Genomic DNA, 18,410 nt, shown 5'->3' with positions numbered 1-18,410 from the left:
TTAAAGCCCAGCCATCGGGCGGTTTTTGGAATGCTGCAGCGGCCCTGAAATAAGTCTGTGCGGTTCTGGACTCCAGTGTCTATTTATCCAGTCACCTAATGAACAGTTTATTCAATTGTAATGCAGCTGGTGTGGCCTCATATAGCAGAGAGCCAAAAAATGAAGAGAATATGAACTGTTGCCTGGTTTAAGGCTTTTAGATTAATAGAGACATTAAAATGAAAGCTTCCCAATAAGATTAAATCGACTTATTACTGCCATATTTTTCAAATTATATGGAGTGCTGGATATTGCTTGCAGACTCAAAGCTGTAAACAGCTTTTTAAAACTATCTACAACCACTGTTTAGACCTGCATGCTTTCATTTGGCTTCTCGTTTCTTTTTAAGGGACACAGCGATGGTTCAGAATAGCTTTTAAAATAATTAGTCTGAAAGCCATCTATTAATACTTTGTTAAATGTAATGGTTAAAGGCTTCAAATTTACATTATCACCATGTCATCAATTTTTTTGAATGTGAATATATTAAGCATTTTATGTGTTGCAATTTTGATATTTTTCAAGAAACTTTCAGAAGCTGAAACATTTAGGAGGAAAACAGATTGAATTTATTTTTTTCTCTCTTTTTTATTCTTCTCTCAGAATGTGGATTTAAAGAAAGTCATTTCTTTATTCTGCTTTAACCTTTTAAAACTATGTTTAATGTGCTGAGTCATAGTTCTGTAGGGGATAAAAGCAACGTGGGGACCTGAAACGGACTGTAGAAATATAAAATGGCACAGAGGGGATGTGGTGTAAGAGCTTCAAATTTCAGTAGAAGAAAAAGAGAAACAATAAATCGAGAGCTTGAATATACAGATGAGATGGTTAGAAACGGTCCGTGATGCTGCATGGAGTAATTAAGAGGTGCAGCTGCATAACTTTGTTTAAAGACCAAAATAACAACAAAGACCCCTAAAGTAAAATGTCCCTTATTCCAATTTGTTTTATGTGCCTTTCACAGTTCATTTAAAAATACTGGAATTTCTACACTGGAAAAACGATCCAAAAATAACAAAAAATGTCTTAAGTTAAGTGTATCTACCCTTAACTTGAGTAGGGAAAAGAGATAGTTTGCCAATAGAATGATTATTTCTACTCTTAAGATAAGATATTTTGATAATATACACTTGAAATAAGACAATACCATTGTGTTTTTTTTTATTTTAAATGTAAATTTTCTTGTTCCATTGGCAAAATATCTCTTTTACCTCCTCTGTCCAAGAAGAAAAGCACTTATTTTAAGAAAAGAATGACTTATCTAGATTTCGATTTTTTTTTTTCCCCGGTGCATATTATTTTCCTTGTGTTTTTCTTAAAATAATCCCTAAAAAAATAATAATTTAAATATTGTTAGTTTGTATACATTGTCTTTTTTGAAAGCAGTCCTAATCTAAACATTATTTTTAGATGAGAAAATCTTCAAGTATCCTTACCACATCTGAGTTGAATTTTTCTATGTTTTTATTAATGCATCATAGGCAAATTTGGCTCCCTACACAGCACTTTGAAACCCCTGGGTAGAGTTTTGGGGTGACACGTCTCCAAGGTGCTGTCCTTCAGATATTTATTCTGACCGTCTCCTCCTTGCTTGACAAATTACCCAATAAACTTTCATCCAGTGAGCTCACATTTCAGCTGGAGACTGTCCTATCACTACTTTTAATGTCGTCTTGAGTGGTCATTGTGTTATGCATGATTTATTCCAACCTGCTGGGTCACTTGGTGCTCAGACTGACTGATTCCCAGCTCTAGCTCCAGGGAGCTGAGGCTAATAAACCTTTAATGATGAGGCCGGATGGTGACACATTACGGATGAGGGCAGGTGTGCTGAGATGGGCTACTGTCCTCATCTCCTCTCCAGCAGGGTGATTAGGTCTAATCACCCACACTCATTTCCATTTACCCCGCGGTTTAAAGGCTGTGCATGTCCTGATCAGTCAGGGTAATATCACGTATCTAAACCAAACTGCTGTTGGAATCATTTGCTTTTCAGTTGTTCATAATGTCCTCCTCCCCTTTTTTAGGACTGGTGAGTTTATCTTACGTGTTGCAGACCCCCAGATGTTTTCCCAACCAGCTACAGTTAAACTTCAGGCCGTATCCATGCAGGTAAACAGTAACTCTCTTCATTTATTGAGCCGTCTGATACTAAGGTACTAAAAGGCAACATTCACACTGCAGGCATTAATGCTCAATTCTGTTTTTTTGTGAAATCCATTATTTTGCACTATCGTTCACATATGCAACTTTTATGTGATCTCCCTTGTGAACTGCGTTCGTACAACTTAATGAGGTCACAAGTAGCGAGCATGCTCTGTGTTTGTGGAAGTAAACATGGATGGTAATACTGGGGGGCATCTTGTGATCTTTAATTTATTTTCTAAGTTGAGGCAGCACAATATCTCCTGAATTTTTATTATATCAGAACCCTTACTTTCTCCATTGGTAACTCTCTGCTTTATTATCTGCCATGGTTATTGTTTTTCCATCCATCTTTCGCAAACTAGGACACAGAATTGTTGAATAATAATGACTTTGGGGTGGATGAATGCAAACTAGCCGTACAGACATAGGTTACATCAAATAGGGTCAAATAGCCAAGTGACCTGGGTTGCATTTGGAAAAAAAACCGTACCTATGTTTAGATGGTCATTAAAAGGTCAGATACTGGTTGAATATGGGCAAAAAAAGGTCTGATTTGGGTCGTTTCAGTCTGCAGTGTGATCGCAGCCTAAGTGAGAAATTGCAGCTTCAATGGCTTTTGTCTAGATACACTGCTCGAAAAATAAAGGGAACACATAAAGAACACATTATAACTTTAACCTTCTATGAAATCAAACTGTCCACTTAGGAAGCATGATTGTGTGCATGTTTCTGCACAAACGGTTTGAAACCAACTCCATAAGAATGCAGCATCCTTCAGCATAACCGGTTTGGCAGTGGGTAGGTAATGGTGTGGAGGGGCATTTCTTTAGAGGGCCTCACAACCCTCCATGTGTTTACTAGGGGTAGCATGACTGCCATTAGGTACAGAGATTAGGTCCTCAGACCCCTTGTGAGAGCATATGGTGGTGCAGTTGGCCCTGCAGGACAATGCTAGACCCCGCTGGAGTGTGTCAGTACTTCCTGACATCATCTCTCGATCCATCCACTAATGTCACATCTCACCACAGACTGTCCAGGAGTTGGCGGATGCTTTAGTCTAGGTCTGGGAGGAGACCATCAGGAGCCCATCCACTTCATTAGAAGCATGCCCAGGCATTGTAGGGAGGTCATACAGGCACATGGAGGCCCACACCACAATACTGAGCCTTATTTTGACCTGTTTTAAAGACATTGTGTCATGATCGAGGTGTTTGTATGGAGGACCCAAACGCAGAGACCGGTAGGCAGAGGTGAAATAAGTTCTGTTTATTCAGGTTAACAGATCCAGGGGCAGGAATCAGAGTCCAACAGAAAATTACAGACGTACCAGAACCAGGAGACATCAGAGGTAAACCAAAACTAGAAGCCAGGGAGAGACGAGGAACACAGACAGAAGTTAGACGAGGATCCAGCAAACAGGAACTGAAGAGGGAGGGCTTTTAAAGGGGACAGAGACAAAGAGAGAGCTGACGAGGAAATTGACAACTGGTGCAAGGCAGGACAGAGAAACAGAGCAAATGAGGACACAAGAGGGCAGAAGAGGACAACAAATGGATAACCAAGAAAAACAGGAACAAACAGACCAAGACCCTGACACATTGCATCAAAGTTGGATCAGCCTGTAATTAGTTTTTCCACTTTATTTGGTGTGTGACTCCAAATCCAGGCCTGGATTGGTTAATAGATTTGATTATTTTTGTGTGTTTCTGTTGTCAACACATTTTACTTTATACAGAACAAAGTATTCAGTGAGAATATTTCATTCATATATGGATTGATTTTGTTAATCCAAATCAGTGTCCTTCTATATTTGGGGACATTTTTTATTTTTCTTAAAAATACTAAGAAGCAAAAATAATATTTTCTTGCTATAAAAGGTCACAGTTAATAGTTAGACACACAAAAAGAAAACAAAAGCACTGGTCCAAAATTATTCTTTTTTTATAATTTTTTTTTTTTTTTTTTTCCAAGACCGCATTGCCTTGAGTCCTTCCTCACTCTTTAGAGCTGGAACTCAGCAACCAGTGAGCTATTTCTCGAACCTTATGTTTGAGTTAGAAAGATGTAAAGCAAATAAGAAACAAGTTAGCAACAATTTTTTTATTTCTTACTGTGTATCTTTATTTGATTTGCTAAATGGCAGATATTCAAATTCTTTTAAGAAAGAACTGAAATATGAAAACTGTTCTGACTTTTAGGTTTGAGTGTTGTTATCCATTAAGGTTTTTGTTTTTTTCTTCAGTTTAACCAGTCTCATTTCTTTATTTTACCATCTTCTTTTCTTAATTGTCAATTTAAAAACTTGAATAACAATTTAAACATGTCTGCAGATAATTTCAAAGTTTGCTCTTCAGGAAAAGCGAACATTTTTTGAGCATTTCAGGTTTTTCTCCAATTTTATAAGACAGCAGACAGACAGAAAACCAGTCTGAACTGTGTGCATACTAGATACTGTTGAAGCCTTGAAATTTGCTCTAAAGTGAAGCTTATATTTTCTTGAAAGTAACTGCAGTGTCTGCTTTTATTTCAAAGCTGATTGCTACTGAAGTGGCCTCACATCAGAATCTTGTTCGATTTTAAGAGACGGTCTCTGAGAAGTTAGCTCTGCTGTGAGAGCTCTCTATGCTCTAGTGTATTTGTTTTGATAGAAGTCACTGGCACCTTTCTGCGAGAAGAGAAGGGAGTTTTAACCCCATCACAAACCCGACAATTTGTTTTAACTGAAGCGGCCTTTCTGCAGCAACGCACGTGAGCTGTGGCATTTTGAGCTGCACACCTCTCCTGTGCAGGATAAAAGGTTGGCTCTCCCACCTGCCTCTGCCTCTGATTGTTTTCCTTTGCCTCAAGGGGGGATATTTCAGCAGTTTCTTTAGATTGCAGGCGTGTCTTAGCATGATTCAAAGCCTTCCATGCTACCACTCCTAGGTACCAGCAGCATGTTTCATTGTGTGCAGCAGAGGAGGGAGAACAGAGATCTAGGTCGGCGCCAGTGTCGGTTATCTGTCTGATGAACTCACCCAGAAATAGGCACAATTGTTGCTCTGAATAGTTTCTGGGAGGTCTTTAAGTGTCATATAATATCAATTTTAGGGCTTACATATTCTCTATACTTTGTCTTTACATAAAGTTATTGATGTCTTAAATTTGAACACACTCATTCACTGCTTCTTCCATCAACATTTTGTTTCCTTGCTCTATGCTTTGTTGTTCTGAATAAGAAATTTAGGTGTTATTGATTAATCCCTGCAGGATAAAAAACAAACATTACTTCAATTCTGCACTCATTGGGCCTGAGACAGGAAGAGGAACGGTTTTATTATTTATGCTGCAAAACACCTTAAATAACCCACTATTCACCCATTAGGCCTATGGTTTTAAGTTGCACTTAAAGGTTTATTGAAAGTTTTAGATAATTACTGACTGAACTAAAGTTAAAGGTAGGGATGCACAATATAATCGGCCCCCTATCGGTATCAGCCTGTATCGGCCTTAAAACTGAATATCGGACATCGGCCGCCACACCGATATTTAACCCGATATTTGATCAGCTTCTGAGTTTCTAAAGTCTAAAAAAAATAAAATAAAATACTACTATTTCTTCCTCAAAAACTTCTTTTTTACAGACTTAAAAACTTCTAAAGACGAGGGAAAAAATATTGATACATTACATTATCAAAATATCTTCATATGCTGATATATCACTATTTAAAACACCATATCAATCTCTTTTACTAATGAAATATTGCTATATGTCATCGTTATGCTACGAAATCCCCCGAAAATCCATGAAATTTTGCCATATTTTTATATGTTGATATATTGACGCGGCATTGATCTATTTTACTAACAAAATCCCACAGGAATTTGGAAAATATCACGAGAGTTTGTAACAGAACGATGAAATTTCACGAGATTTTGAAAGTAAAATAGGTCGATACCGCGTTTTTAAAAATCAATTTGATATCAGCATATGAAAATATATTTGAGTATATTATTTTTCAAAGTGTCAGAAATGGATAACAAAACTGCTATTCTCAATGACTACTTATTTTTGTCCAGCTTTAACATCGGTATCGATATCGGTTATCGGCTGCATGAGTTTTAAAATATCGGCATATCGGATATCGGCCAAAATCCCAATATCGTGCATCCCTAGTTAAAGGCAAACATGCAGGTAGAAAGTATGAGAAGGCGAATGTGGGCTGAAAAGTTTGGTGGCAGACAAATACAGTCCAGGGTGTGACCAGAGTCAGAAGATGAGTGTGCATACAATCAAGTAATGTTCTGAGATGAGCCGGGCCTTAGATGCGTTTGTTGAGTAGCTTCATGTAGGGGAGGAACCAAAATCAATGATGTCCTAAGCCTCGCGACCGCCAAATCATGTGACCGCTTCGGGAAGTGGTTCAGATCGCCCTCGAACTTCAACAGGCATTTAAACGGCCTCAGTATTCAGTCAAGATGTTGGAGTTTGTAGGAGAGTTACAGTCAGTTGACTGTTTGGATAGATTTTGGATATACTCTAAGAATAGGTCTTTGGTTCCGGCTGTAATATTAATATTAATTTTTATTATATTTTTAAGAGATAGAGGTGATAGTGGTGTTACTAAGGGAGTTTAACCTTCACACAGAGGGTTGTTGCTTCGAGTTCTGGCCTCAGCTTTTGAAAATTACTAAACTACTTAACCAGTATTTTGGTCAAAGTGACCAATTTGTATTGGTTTCTCTTTTAACAATATAGATTAGGTAAAAACACTACCAAATTAGACTGGTTGTTTTAACCAAAAGATTGGTTGAACACAAATTCCAACTAGATTAAAACCAAAAACTGTGGAAAAACTGATATTTTTGAATAAAAATGACCAATACATTTGATTTTGCTCATCATTGACCAAGTTGCACAAGCACTTTTAATGTCTTCTTGAGCTTATGTCAATAAAATGACAGAAAACAAATAGTGTACCTTAAAAGATTATTTTTTTAGACAATTTAAACACACAAAACTTTACAAAATATTCTATTATAAACATCAGTCATTAACAATTTCAAAGGGAATTAAAATAAATAAAAAAAACAAGCAAAACCATTGCAGACATCACAGATTATATTGATAACTATAGTTATGAACAACACTAGTAGGTGGTGTCATGTTCACATGATGTTTCATAAACTGTGTGGTTCATTGAATCAATTTGGCCTGAATGTTCAATGCCTCATGCGGCTTCATCTCACCATCACTAACATAACAACTAGAATGGATCTCGTGCGGGCAAGGAGACATTCTGGCAGAGACTGACAGAGAGGTAGTAATAGGCATGATCACAGCCTGGGGGATTAGGACAGAGGCAGGTATATCTGCCACCCTATTTAACAGAGAGAAGCCAATCAGAGAGTGATAAGCTTACAGCCAGCCCAAAAAAAGCATTTTATATATTAATCAATTCCAATGATTTTACGTCTGTAAGCACATAAAAATCATGGAAGGATGCTTTGATGCAATCAATGTGGTTCGTTTAACAGTTTCTTTACTTTTTTTTAAAACTTCGCCTCATCAAATCTGCAATACATTTTCTTTTTTGTGCCTTTATAGAAATAGTAATGATGTCTGATTCAGTTAAAAAGAAATCAGCAGGACAGACTTTGAAGAAAACAGAAAATTGTTTTTGGTCATAAAAAGCCTGAGCAGTGGGTTACTACAAATGATACAGGGAATCAATAGTTACTGTTCAAAAGAATTTTTTAACAGGATTTCATCCAGACCCTGCAGACTTATGATAGAGTTCTGGTCATAAAACAATCTTAAAACTGCATGTTTTAAGCAACTCAGATCAATGTATTGCTGTTATGTTATCGTCAGGGCATCTTCTTCATCATGGAGGAGTTTATATTTCTCCAGGTTTGCTTTAAAAACGGTAAATCATCATCAAAGTGTTATGACGCATGCTTTGTACTCTAGGAAAGCTCTAAGCTTTGGTAATCTAGTCGTAAAGATACTCCAGTCACAAAACAGATCTGCAAAAAAATATTTGACCTGCTTAAGATATGAGATAAATATTCTTATTATTTTTACAATTTCTTGAGGCTTAAACCTGAATTCTTGTGCTTTAAATGGTACAAAATTTACGTTAGAACTTGCAGAAAACCCGGTAAATAGATCTTGGTTTTAGTCGTCCTCGATCAAAGATATTCAGCACACCAGCTTTTTTTAATGCATCTTTTTTGACTCCTTTAATAAGAAAAGGCTGGGGCAGGTCCGCCAGGCAAGGAATGCAGCATGTTGGACACATGCTCTTCATCCTGCTGCGCAGCCCGGAGCTCCCGACCTGACAGCTGGTGGTGCTTTCTCAGGAAAACAGCTCACATCTCCCCCTGCAGCTTTGCACATTCACTCAGCCCTGCAAGCAAATCTCAATGTGGAATCTGAAAGTTATTTTTCTGCTCTCAGCTTTGCATTGTTAAACTTTTAAAAAGAACGTTTCAAACAAATGCACTTTTAAACCATACTCATTTTTGTCTCAAGAATGTAGGAGAGATATGACACTTGTGACACTTTTTGTTTTTCATTTCCCCTTTAAAACTGTTTTATGTATCATTACAATATATTCCATAATGTTGAGGGTCAAAACCAAAACAAGTAGTCTGGGGAGGCTAAAATCTACAAATCAGTTGGATGTTATTTTTGCTACTGGTAGTTAAAATGAAGAAATGGCTTTGAAATGCATAAAATTAATCTTGTTATAAAGATTCTCTCGTAGAGAAAAGTACAGCTCTGATTTTCTTCAGTAAAGCCACCTGCTGCACCTCAGATCTTCATGTTCTAATTAGAAGTATGAAGGTAAAGAGGCAGTGAAAGACCAAAACACGGCTCCGTAGAAAGTTTCTCACAACAGGAGGTCTCCTCGTCTCGCTGACTTTGTTAGCCGTATGAGGCTTTTCACCGACGGTAACGAGGTGGACACTGCTGAGTGCAGCTTAATGAAGCGCCCAGGTTAACCTCCCTCTTGCCTTCAAAATTGCTATTTCACTCTGCAGCAGGTGGCTTTGCCCTGAAAACAATATAATATCTGACTATTTTTTATATTTTCTCAGCAGCCTTTTAAGCCCTTGAGATGTGAAGCAGTTTCACATCTTAAAGGAGAGAATTTTGAAGTTCTATGTCATTTGTATTGTAATAAAAATCTTACTTCTGTACTTAGAACTCATTCATTTGTATTTCCAGCCCCCAAAAGTGGTGACCCTGGCTTCGTTAACCTTAGACGGCCGCGGCAGCCCGGCCACCATCACCAAGTCTGTGCTGCAGGTCGATGACCCTGACAATCCTGCAGATGTTCTAGTCATAGTCCTCGAACCACCCCGTCATGGCCGTTTGACCCGTCTCCATGGCGACCGCGCTCTCGGCAGATTCAAGCTGGAGGAACTGGCAAGGGAGCAGATTCAGTACGTCCACGATGGTTCAGCAGTGCTGGAGGACAGCGCCGTGCTGCAGGTGAACGACGGCCACAGCTACAGGAACATTCTGCTCCAGGTCCGGATAATTCAGAGGGTAAGAAGGACAACTCGATGGTTCAAAATCCAAACAGGAAGTTAACAGCTTTGCTTTTCTCCCTAAGGTTTAAGGACATTCTTTTCATCTATACTTTTTTAGTTTTACCTTATTATTTTTTTAGTTAGACCTTTATACGTTTGAGAAATAAAAAAATATGTATTTTTTGATGACAGAAATTAAGGTTAATGTATTAACAAAAAACGGCCACTTTTCCTAATATATTAAGAAAAATAACAAAAGTGCTTCTATAAGAAACTCATGAAAAACACACACAGCGAAAGAAACAACTTGTTTTATTACAACATAACCTAAGAGCATTAATGCTGATACAGGAACTTAATTTTTTTACTTTTTAGAATTAGCTTAATAACTTTTTTACTCTATTTTTTAACTTTTCAATTAGATTTTTAGCTTTTATTCTTAACTTGTTACGTTCTTTTCCAACTTAATTTTCAGTTGGTAATATATTGGTTCAAGGACTCATTTAATTGATCAAATGCCAAAATAACTTGTACAGACCTGTAGCATGATATTTGTTTAATGCCTGGATACAATACTTGTATCAAACCTGGATACAAGTCTTGTGCTTCTAGACCTCAGTGAGGGATGGGGGGGGACTCCATTTATAAGGGGTATGCAAACACACAAAAATGGTAACTTGCCCTATAAAGGGTTAAACTATTTTTTTTTTTTGCAAAAGCAAAATATTAACAAAAATATGACAAAAATCTGACACAAATCAATCAATATCGACAAAAATAGAAGTCAAATATTTACTGCTATTCAATTATTATGAAAGATATTTTGATCACAAGATATTTCCCTTCAAGAATAAATCCTTAGAAAATTCTATATATCTTTGAAATAAATGGTGGGTATGTTTTCACTCATTTTAAACTCGGAAAAAGAATGAAAAAAAAAAAACTAATTTGCACCAAACAACCCTCCACCTGTGGATTTAAGCTTTCCATTATGTTTTGAACATCCAAGGGTGGCAGAAAATCTGGAAAACCTAATTTTAAATGTAAGCGTAGAGCCTTACTACTCTTTCCATCTTACTGGGAGTAGGTCTTGCTTTCCTCTGCTGATTTACTGGTTGTTTTATATTTTCACCACAAATATCCATGCTATACTTCAGTGTCTTTGTAGCACTTTTTTAAATTTCCTTATCCAGTTCTGGTTGTTTATAGCTGTCTTCTGCTTTGGAGAAAGAAAAAGAGATTATCAGCTGTTTGTTTGGGTTTTCTGCACAAATCCTGGAGCAGCACTGTCCTATCCTTCTCCGATCAATTTTTTTCATGCCTTGATTCCATTCGATACAAATACAAGTTTAGCCAGATAAAATGATGCATGCACAGCTCAAACCAATATTTACAAAGACTGTATAAAGAGGAAAATAACCCTATTTTTTTGCTTTTTACAGATTGACCAAAAAAAATCTATCCAAAGTATTCTGGCTTTGGTTCAGTTGAAATAAACAGATTATTGTTTTGTTTACCAAATACCTGAATAATGCGACAGAAAATATAAAATATCTATACTTTTTTGATTGCCCATTCGCTACAATGGCATGTTCACCTTTTAATCAACATCATGATGTCCAAGTTTAAACTACTGGAATTTCCAGTAATCAAAATTGAGAAGAGACACCGTTTCAGATCTAAAATACTACATCACAACCTGTCCTTTGATTGGTGCCCTTTGTCTCTGTCCAATCACATGCAGAGGGCAGATAGGTTTTTACTCAAACCTTTCTGGGTGGCTATCAGATTAAGATAAATTCTTTATAAAAAATTATTGATTAAGCTTTTTTTGCAGATAGTTGTGACCCCAAACAATGCCTAGAATAAACATAATAAATCACTCACATTTTACCATTATTTTATATGAAAAATTATAGATTGGACTTTTAAAGGATCAGATTTTATACTTGTCAATAATAATCATTTTGTTCATTTTTAATGTGATCTCTTTTAGTAAAGCTTTCCATTGCATGATATTCTGACATAAATCACATCCTTTCCTCCAGACACCTTAAATTGCATCAGTCTCAGCAGTCATCACTCTGCTTCCAGCTGACATGTCCTCACAAGATGCCCTGCTGACTTTATCCCTGAAAATAGTTTCCTGGAGGCGCTGGCAGATCCCTGTAGCCTTGCTGCTAAAATAGAAAAAAACAGGCAGAGTCATTACAATGGCAGTTGTCATTGCTTCTAGTGAGTGTTTCATCACAAGGACACAATTATCTTGCAGCAGGCATCAACTCCTGCGACCAAACAGGAGGAGTTGCTGCAGGTTGATGTTTGGAAAGATAAATATTCTTGCAACTTCCTCGTTACCAAGCGAACTGGAGGCAGAAAACAAAGCGGGACTGACTAATAAGTCTTCAGTTTCCACTACAGCGACATCCCACTTCACAGTTTTTTTTTTTTCCGTTTTTTTTTCTTGGTTACAGAGAAACTTTTCCTCTTGTTTTCTGCTCACGCAGTCAGAACAGTTTGAATTTGGAGGGCAGCTCTGTTTGTCTGGCTGTGTGCAGATGGAGCCCTTCAGGCTAAACTCCTCTGCCTCTTCTACCCCTTCTGTAAATCAATAACATCCCACTCGCACACTTACTCACACATGGCAGTATTAATTTACTGTAAAATCTCCTGATTCTGCAGTCTGTCATGCCTTTAAGCCAAGCAGGAAAGACAGGATGATGGAAAGCTAAATGAATGTCCTCAATTTGTGTCCACAGCTTTTGGATAAGATCCCAGTGTGGTCACTGTCCCTGCTCTCTCCTTCTTGACTTCTGTGATCCACACAATATAAGGGCATAAACTGTAGAACAGAAAGCAAATACAGAAAGTCAGTAGAGCTCTGAAGTTATCATCATTGTATTTACTGGTATTTATTATTGGTTCATTTAAAACTAATAAGGATCTCAGTTATTGTTTTGCATCTGTATTCAAATATTCTCTCTGTGAAGTAAATTTTCTTATAGTCCAAAAACAGCTTCCTTAGGTTAATTGTTCATTCTTAATTCCCTCCTAGGTATACATGTGCAGTGAGGAAAATAAGTATTTGAACAGCCTTCTATTTTGCAAGTTCTCCCACTTAGAAATCATGGAGGAGTCTGAAATTGTCATAGTAGGTGCATGTCCACTGTGAGGGACATAATCGAAAGAAAAAATCCAGAAATCACAATATATGATTTTATTCAACTATTTATTTGTATGATAAAGCTGCAAATAAGTATTGGATGTATTTAATTCTGACCTTCAAAGGCCTGTTAGTCTGCCTTCAAAATGTCCACCCCCACTCCATTTATTATCCTAAATAAGATGCACCTGTTTGAGGTTGTTATCTGTATAAACACCTGTCCACCCCATATAATCAGTATGAATCCAACTACTAACATGGCGTGAACTTGGAAAGCATGGGAGCCTTGCAAAATTGCAGGGTGTTCAAATACTTCTTTTCCTCACTGTGTGCATGCATGGTTTCTTGCTCTGTACTCGGTGAATTATCGCTGGCCTGTCCAGGGGGTAGCACACACATCGCCTGATGTGTGCTGGAGATAGACACCAGCCAAAATAAGCAGTTAAGCAATGGATGGATGAATTGATGAATGAACTGTAGTAACTATTGGTTTGTTAAACTGTCAAGAAAAACAAACAATTTGAGCAGAGAGTACCCTGTGAATTGGACCCTAACGGTTGTTTTTGATAAATATGGCAGTGGTCCACAACAAATCTCTCTGATTATTACCCATCTGCGGTGCAAAAGAAAAAGTATATCTTTGAAAAAATTTCCAGATTGTCATTTTACCTGAGCAGCATAAAATATGGATCTTGCAGACTAGTGAACATGAAGTGGGTTTAAAAACGCTTCCAATCAGCCTTGGCAGAAGGCCGATCACACAAAGCCTGGTTCTACAAGAGTTTTCTTCCTGTTAAATGGAAGTTTTTCTTCCCAACTGTCTCTACATGCAAGCTTGATGTGAGGGATTGATGTAGAGTCAATGACACAATGTAAGCAAATTTCTACTGTCTCTTCATGTTGATCCAGGAGGAGTAGAACTTGAATATTCTCAGAGCAATCCTAGCAGAATTGTGCCAAAAGAAAGCAAGCAACCAAACCTGTTCAGTAGGCTATACGGTTTTATCTCACTTTAGCTCAATAATAGACTTAAAAAGGGATAAATGTAATGGCTTCTGGCCACACATGGTGGAACCACAGCTTGTTTATTAAACTTTTGAGATATTTAGCCAGATCTCATGGGAGTCTTTGATATTCAGAATCTAATTAAAGTCTGTCTGTGTGGATCTGCTAAAATACCAAACTGCCTTCTAAGGATGTGCACTGAGAGCATCCAGATGTAACGGAGTCTACGTGAACAGAAAAGAGAAAAAGCTTTTAAGATCCTAAATGTTTAGATAAAACCTCATGTTCTGCTATTAAACCTCAAGGCTTTCATTAACCTGGATCAAAATTAGCAAACTTGAGTCAATAAGTCTTTAGTTTTCAGAGTGGGGCACTTTCTGACTCACTATCCATAAAGCATCGTCAGCTGTCGGCTCCAGGTTGTGCCGGGTAAAAAAGGCTGCTAGAAAATCAGATTACGGTGGTGTAAAGCAGGAGGCTAATCAGGCCATAATGATCCCCTGATGGATGGACTTCCTGCGTATGGAGCTTGAGCCCCGACCTGAGAGGGAGCTCAGCAGAATAGAAAGCAGGACCTCTGGCTTTCAATTTCTGTCACGGGGAAAAGTCTTTGTACCTCAAAAAGATCCTGGGGCTCAACAGTTTCCAACTAATAATATAAAGAATATAAAATCCTTTTCTTTTCTGATCAAACATCCAAGTTTGGATGGGGGGTACTTAAGCTCTGTTGTCAAGGAGATAATGAAGACCCAGTGGGTGAAGCTCAACCTCCTGCTAACCACTTACCTTTATTCATTCTAAAACAATGTATCTACTCTTTGGCTTTATTTATTTTTTTGACAAGTTGGAGCTCAAGCTTTTTGCAGCTTCTTTAAAAGCTATTTTATTTATAGACTATATGAATTATCTGGATGCTGAATTTTTTCATGTTTTCTATTTGATGTAGGTCGTCCAAAATAGGTTGCAGAAAGTGTCGCAAGCTTTCATCCAAGTCCTCAGGGTCGTAGTTATATTTATACAAGAGGAAACAGAAAGAGACAGAAGCAGTTTCCATTAGAAAGCCATTGTTAACTAATAAAACTGAAGGCATCCATAGACACCATGTCATTGAGTGATAGGTATGCGGACAGAGCGACCATCTTAGGTCAGTCCAAGCTTTGGTCAGAGCGTATACACATCAATTGAAGCAACGGTGCATTATGTTTTCAGACACTCTGAATCCGGTGAACTCTCAAACGATTTCTAAATAAATTGGCTGACTGAAATTAAGAACGTTTCACAGGTTACATGTGACCAAATAATTGGTATGATTTTCTAATTTAGTACATAATTTCAACAGTTAGTTTATTCCACCTATGGGTGTGTAAATAAAAGGAAACTACAAACGGTACCTCATGAAATTACCTTTCAGAAGTAGGATTTTATGAAATTGTATCCTCATGTTTCACAGTTGCTGTTTTTCTAGTTTTAAAACAAGAGATGCTGATGGGTAGCAGAGATGGAAGCAAAGCAAAGGGCTTAAAATGCCCTGATTTCTAAAAGGTGTAACCGTGTATATCTAAATATATATATACCATATAGCCAAGAGCTTAAGATTTAGGATGGATGGATGGATGGATGGATGGATGGATGGACGGACGGACGGACGGACGGACGGGCGGGCGGACGGACGGACGGACGGACGGACGGGCGGGCGGGCGGGCGGGCGGGCGGGCGGTGGCTGGTGGAGATTTCTCAAGGGGGGCTATAAATTCAAAATAGACGTATCCCAAAAACCAATAAGACATAAACTAAGTTATCACACCAGTATATCTATATGAATGCCAACAAAAAAAAAAAAAAACATTATAAAAGCAAAACATCATTTCATGAACAGCTTTATGTTTTGTACATAAATCTTGCCCTTCTGAGGCTTTGTGAAAATAAATCTGTTTTTTGGTCCAATATTGTGTCACAAACCTAAAAAAATAATGTACCAGATTGTCAATTTATATTTTTTCAATCTATAAAAACGATATATTTTCTGACAATGTGTTTATTTTTGAGCAACTATGCAAATTAACGAACACTTGTCTTTATCCATGCTGGGTCAGATCCTGACGTTGGAAAAAGAAGGCAGGGAAAGCAGAATAAAGCTACGTGCTCCTAGCCAAGCTTTCTTGCTAAGCCAGGTCCTGGAAATGTTAACGTTATTCCCTTTTTGGTACATGTGTAGAGCGTCTGCAATATTTACGTAGAAGTTAAAGGATTGCTTTCTAGAAGTTTTAAAGTACATAACACTTGGAGTAGTGTCCTAGAAGTTAAGAGGTTCCTTCTACAAGTTCCAAGGTTTTTACCTGGGACTTTCAATGTACTTTCCTGTGACTAAAGGTATAAATATTAGAAGAAACATGACACCTAAAACTTACTAGCCACTTTATTGGTACATTTTCAAGATAAGGCACAATACAGTATTTTCCAGGTGAAATTCCTTAAATGTAAAGGCTAGAGTTTAAAAGATACTTTGTCAGAGGTTACATGATTTCTTGACCATACCTACTCACTTTGGGAATTGCAGATTACATTTTTGGAGGTTGTCTCCCGGAATTTAAAAGTACTTTTTCGGACTTTAAAAGTGTAACACAGAAATCATGATTTGACTTTTCATCTTGTTTTCAGTAGATTTAATAATCTAGCTTTACAAGCCTGTGTAGAATCTTATAAGTTTCTCGAGAATACAGTTAACTGTTGGCAAACTCACTGAGAAGTAAATAACTACTTCATCATTTCTTAATTGACTAGAAGTTCCTGAATGGAAATCTCCAAATTCTAAATCATTTTTTTTGTTATCTTGCCTCCAGGGAGAGATAATGTTATGCAGTAGGGATGCACCCTATGATTTCCTTTCCACTCTTATTGTAGATGCCATTTTAAAACTTTTCAAACTAAATTGAAATGCATTGCCAAGAAGAATTTAAATCATCGCTCTGCGTCTTTCAATTTCATCTTGAGAGGTTCATGAAATCGTTGTGTCCACCCATCCCCCACTGGGAGTGTGAAACTCTGTCATTACAACAGCGTGACCATCCAGGCCTGCAGCCAGCTGATGTTTTATGGATGACTCCAACTCTATCTCTGCAAAGTCATTTATTTCTGTTTTTGTGGACGGCAGCCAATAGCTCTGCACCCTCTTGGTTTATAATCTCTCTAGAAGCCCTTTAAAGGTCTCCTATTACATGCATACCTTGGCTGAGGATAATATATATGTATTTTACTTTATTTAGGAGTGGAGCCATAGTTGTTTTATGTAATGGGAGAAGTACTCCTACAAAGTAGAACTTTAAAGAAGTCAGAAGGCTTCAGGGGTCTTTTAGGTCTTAAAGCCTGAAACGATTGAAGTTTCCTCTCATGTGAACAATTTCCCCACAAAGTTGAACACGGAGGCTCGCTGTGACTGTCACATTCAGTCTTTTTTGAAGTTGCGTTCTTTTGCCGGATAAAAGCAAAACACCTCCTCAGCTCTCGGTGAAAATTCCTTGGATGCTTTTAAGGAAGCATAAATTCCTCTCAGCTTGAAAGACGTGTTTCAGGAGACTTGTGTCTCCCATGGACCGTGGAAGGCGTCTACCTGTGTCCTGTGCTTCCTCCTTTTTTTGGGGTAGTTGTTGTTTACTACTTCCTCTATGTTTTGTGTTAAATCCATTTAAAATCACATTAGGCAAATTTGCTGTCTTTTGCCCTCATTTGCATGAGCATTTCATTATCTGTTGCACCTGTTTGACGGAGATTAGACTGCTTATCTAACGGTTCAACTCAAATCTCACGTGGACAAAGCTCATTAGATTTTTACATTATCCACACAGCCCTGAAAATTAAAAAATATGGTTGCAGCTGCAGGTCAGAACAAGACGAGGGGAAAATATTAGTTAAAATCCCAACCAGGTCCCTCTGACCTGCTTTATCCTGAGCTTCTGGCTCTAAATGTCCTTGAGAGCTCCTGGTGTTCATCCTGAGAGAGCCATTATCTCCCAGATGATGTGTTCCTGTGAGTTAAAAGCCTGCCGTGCTGATGTATGTGGTTTCTTTTTCTGTGCCTCTCTGTTTTCTATCACGGCCTCTGTGAATCAGTGTGATTTGGATCAGCGGCAGGCAGAGGTGGTTGCAGGTTTTCAATCTTTAAATTAAGATTCTCATGCAAAACACTGTCTGTCTCACACGCATAATTAAAACTTTTCTTTTCTTTCTGTTTGTAGCAAAATATGTATGCTGCAGCACTGATGAGCATTAAATTAGTGAAATGAAATCATCACTGTGTCAAAAAAGCTACTAATAATCTTAGCTTGACCAAACCTGGCGTAAATAGTTTTTTGTTTTAGATTTACATTCAGTTGTCATCATTCTCAATATGACTTTTTTGATCTTTAATTATAAAGACATTAGATTAATAATATTTGTTTTGCTAATTTCTCATCTTCATTCTTCCCATGAATAACAAATGTATCTTTATACTGGGATGAAACAGGTATTTGTGATACAAAAATGTATTTAAAAT

At 37.6% G+C, this 18,410-nt stretch overlaps 1 protein-coding gene across 1 annotated transcript in view; it reads left to right on the top strand.

Annotated features, from left to right (window-relative positions):
- Window positions 1-18,410, top strand: part of LOC119797455 (extracellular matrix protein FRAS1-like) — a gene marked incomplete at its 3' end in the record, with an annotated part of 322,128 nt that overhangs the window by 253,608 nt on the left and 50,110 nt on the right. The window contains exons 27-28 of the mRNA XM_038306524.1: window positions 2,067-2,151; window positions 9,404-9,727. Of these exons, the coding sequence (XP_038162452.1) occupies window positions 2,067-2,151; window positions 9,404-9,727 (409 nt within the window). The remainder of the gene's footprint in view (window positions 1-2,066; window positions 2,152-9,403; window positions 9,728-18,410) is intronic.

The sequence above is a fragment of the Cyprinodon tularosa genome, unplaced genomic scaffold, assembly GCF_016077235.1.
Source record: "Cyprinodon tularosa strain WSP-4 unplaced genomic scaffold, ASM1607723v1 ctg583, whole genome shotgun sequence".
In the NCBI taxonomy this organism is placed as follows: domain Eukaryota; kingdom Metazoa; phylum Chordata; class Actinopteri; order Cyprinodontiformes; family Cyprinodontidae; genus Cyprinodon; species Cyprinodon tularosa.
Note: the sequence above shows the minus strand (reverse complement) of the source record. Positions and strands in the feature narration are given on the sequence as shown.